Source organism: Echinops telfairi, unplaced genomic scaffold (assembly GCF_000313985.2).
Source record: "Echinops telfairi isolate 266 unplaced genomic scaffold, ASM31398v2 ScPeMD7_7458;HRSCAF=8496, whole genome shotgun sequence".
Taxonomy (NCBI): domain Eukaryota; kingdom Metazoa; phylum Chordata; class Mammalia; order Afrosoricida; family Tenrecidae; genus Echinops; species Echinops telfairi.
This window is the reverse complement of record NW_022111358.1, coordinates 29414070-29417309: the sequence shown is the minus strand read 5'-3', so window position 1 is coordinate 29417309 and position 3240 is coordinate 29414070. Positions and strand designations below refer to the sequence as shown.

The 3240-nt window shown below is 54.0% G+C and overlaps 1 protein-coding gene across 2 annotated transcripts in view; it reads left to right on the top strand.

The window, feature by feature from the left end:
* The first annotated feature begins 304 nt into the window (after window positions 1–304).
* Window positions 305–3240, top strand: part of NT5C3B (5'-nucleotidase, cytosolic IIIB) — a 6640-nt gene continuing 3704 nt past the window's right edge. The window contains exons 1-4 of one of the 2 annotated variants that reach the window (XM_004707474.2): window positions 305–413; window positions 503–549; window positions 1374–1459; window positions 2207–2296. In XM_004707474.2, the coding sequence (XP_004707531.1) occupies window positions 362–413; window positions 503–549; window positions 1374–1459; window positions 2207–2296 (275 nt within the window). In that variant the 5' untranslated portion in view covers window positions 305–361. The remainder of the gene's footprint in view (window positions 414–502; window positions 550–1373; window positions 1460–2206; window positions 2297–3240) is intronic. The other variant, XM_045299624.1, reaches the window with a different exon arrangement.

The window sequence follows — 3240 nt, the reverse complement described above, 5'->3', positions numbered from 1 at the left end:
GCTCTGCTGCTGACAGCTGCAAGCGCTCACCCCCTAGAAAGGAACCCGGGGGGGCCTCTGTTTTGCCTTGTGGGAAGAGCCCACCAGTCCCTAACAGGACACAAAGCTCCTCCTACCAGCATCTGGCCCAGCACATGTGTAGCTGGGCATGAAGGTGGACTTGGGGTTTGGGGAAGGGTCCTAGGGGCCCCTGGCTCCTGCTCAGGGCTCAGTTCCTGCCTCCCATCTAAGCCTTCACTCCCCTTGTCCCCAAGGACTTTGCTTAGGGGTTCCCACAGCCGCCCCCCAGGGTGTGCCCTGACCCTGGGGGGTGCCCAGGCATCATCTCTCTTGCGCATTTCAGGTGATTTCTGATTTTGACATGACCTTGAGCAAGTTTGCCTGTAATGGACAGCGGTGCCCTTCGTCACACAGTAAGTCACGTACATACTCACTTGCCCTCTTGGCCTTGACAGAATGACGGCTTCTCAGCGCTGCTCACAGGGGTGCCCATGTTTTCCAGACATCCTGGATAACAGCAAGATCGTCAGTGAGGAGTGCCGGAGAGAGGTGGGCTGCTGCCGTCTCTGCCCAAACATCCTCCTGCAGGCCTTGGAAGGCTCTTGGTTGGGACCAAAGATCCCAGGACAGAAACATTAGAACATTACCCTTAGAATCATCATTACCAATCATACCCAGTTTTCCCTTTCGGCCAAGACATAGCCTGATTAAGTGTGGACATGATCCTTCCGGTTAGCTAGACCAGACGCGTAGAGAATGTGTTCTTTACCCCGTGCCTTGCTGCAATTCCAAGAGGATGGCCCCTTTTCCCTTCTTTGACTTGGCCTGCTTCCAAAACTTGGTATGCAGTTAACATACAAAAGAAGGGTTTTTTTTTTTAAATGAAACCATGAGTTCGACGCAATGTTTTTCTCTTTCCGTTGTATGTACATGAACATGAATCCTAAACGATTAAAGAAGAAGCATTGGTCCGTGTACCATTTGAAATCGTCTTGCTTACCGCCCCAGACAATAAGCCATTTTTGGTGGTGGGGGGGCACTTAATTCATGCTTACTGATGTCCCGTGGTTGAGCCCTGGGGACAGCTCATGCACAAGAGCGACAACCAGTGCTAGTGCATCTCTGGGAGAAGAAGCGCTTCCTGTAGTTGACCCTTAGCCCTCACTCCTGGGGCCGAGTGCAAAGGGACCGGCATGCGAGCCCAGCCGTCCCGGGGACTTGACCAAGTGGGTCCGCATGAACCAGGTGACCTGTCATAAGGGAAGATGATGGGAGAGGGAAACTGGACTCTTGTAGGTCCCGTGTCCCCAAATAAAAGTTTCCATAAAATGTATGTGGACTAATAACCTTTCTTTCCATCTGGATGTTCCCAGCTAAAGGCACTCCTTCACCACTATTACCCGATCGAGATCGACCCAAACCAGACCACCAAAGAGAAGCTACCTCACATGGTGGAGTGGTAAGTGATGGTGGTGGGATGGTGGGGTGGGGTGGGGGGCCACGCTGTGGGTTTCTCTTTCCTGAGCTTTGATATAAGGAAAGGCTTCCCTTACCACAGCGGTTCTCAACCTGTGGTCGTGACCCCTTTGGGGGTGGAGCGACCCTTTCACAGGGGTCGCGCAATTCATAACAGTAGCTAAATGACAGTGACGAAGTAGCAATGAAAGTGATTTTATGGTTGGGAGGGTGGGATTGGTCACCACCACAACATGAGGAACTGTATTAAAGGGTCTCGGCATTAGGAAGGTTGAGGACCACTGCCTTACCGTATTGAGGGCTTCCTGCGTTATTGAATGCAGCTGTTATAACAAACCACCCCGATGCACCCAGGGCTAATTATGGCTGCTGCCAGAGGCGTGGAGGTCCTCAGAGAATCCTTGGGATATGTTTGAGGCCCCTTGGGGTTTGGAGACTAAGTGCTTTGGGGAAAGAACCCTCCCGGGGAAGCCAGTATGACGGGGGCTCACTGCTTCAGAGCACGTGGCTCACAGAGGAAGCAGTGTAGCCCAAGAGTTTTGACTTCAGCATTGACGTCCCCACTGCAGGCCTCCCGTGGTCCCGCCTCCCAACCGCTTCCTTTCCAGGACGGCTCTGCGAGAAGCGTGGGGTCCTCCTTTGCCGGAGGTCTTGGCTCTGTGTATGGAAAGGCCCCTGTGGTTACTCCAGTGATTTGAATTCTGGACCTTTGGGGGGTATGGGCTTCTAGGTGGACTAAAGCTCATGACCTCCTGTGTCAGCAGAAAATCCAGAATGTTCAGATCGCCGAGGTGGTGAGAGAGTCCAATGCGATGCTTAGGTAAGCTGTGGCTTCAGGACCTTTCCTGCCAGATGGTTGGAAACCCTTTTGCTTCCCCATCTGGAGCCTGGGGAGGAGGGGGCAGGCTGAGGTGCTGGGAGAGGCACAGGAGCCTTGGCAGCACGAGCAGCTCCCGAGACAAGGTCTCGCTTTTGTCCTCCCGGTAGAACCCAAAGCGCTTCTGCCTTGGGGGGCCTTCAAGGGAGCTGTCTGCTAGAAGTGGGTGCCCGGTAAATTTGATGTGGGATCTGGCTCATTTTCCACATGAGGGAAAGACTTGGGGGGATTCCCAGAGCGCGGCTGGTTAAGTGCTGAACAACTGGCCAAAAGGTTGGCAGTGTGACGCCACCCAGGGACCTCTTGGGGGACAGGCCCAGCCATCTGTTTCTGGAAGGCCCAGCCTCCTTGAAAGCTCTGCTCTGCTCGCTGGGAGTCGCCGGGACTTGGAATCAACTCAGCGGCACTCACAACAACAGGTGCAGTTGCTCCAGGCCAGCGAGTGGGCTAGGCTGTGGCCCTCGATCACTTCTGCCTGGCAGCTTTCACAGAGCGGTGTTCTCAGCAGGCCCTTCTACCAGAGGAAGATGGGGCCCTTAGAGGAAGCTGTTGAAATGGGTTGTCCCCAAGGATTTTGTATCCTAATTGGGGAAAGAGGCTAGTGGGGTATCCCTCGGTGCAGGTATCCCAGAATAGAGGCCTGGTTATATGAAAGGTGGCAGGCAGATGCCTGCCCTCTGCCCCAGCAACCCCTGTCTCGGGTATCTGCCCAAGGCACGTGAACACACAGAGCCGTTGTATAAGCACAAGGTACATGGCTCATTAGATAAGGCATGGGCAATAATGAAACCCACAACCTTCCTCTAGTTATTAAACGCTTCCTCCCCCCAACTACCAGGACCCCAATTCTGCCTTGCAGACCTGGCTAGACCAGATGATGCACAGCG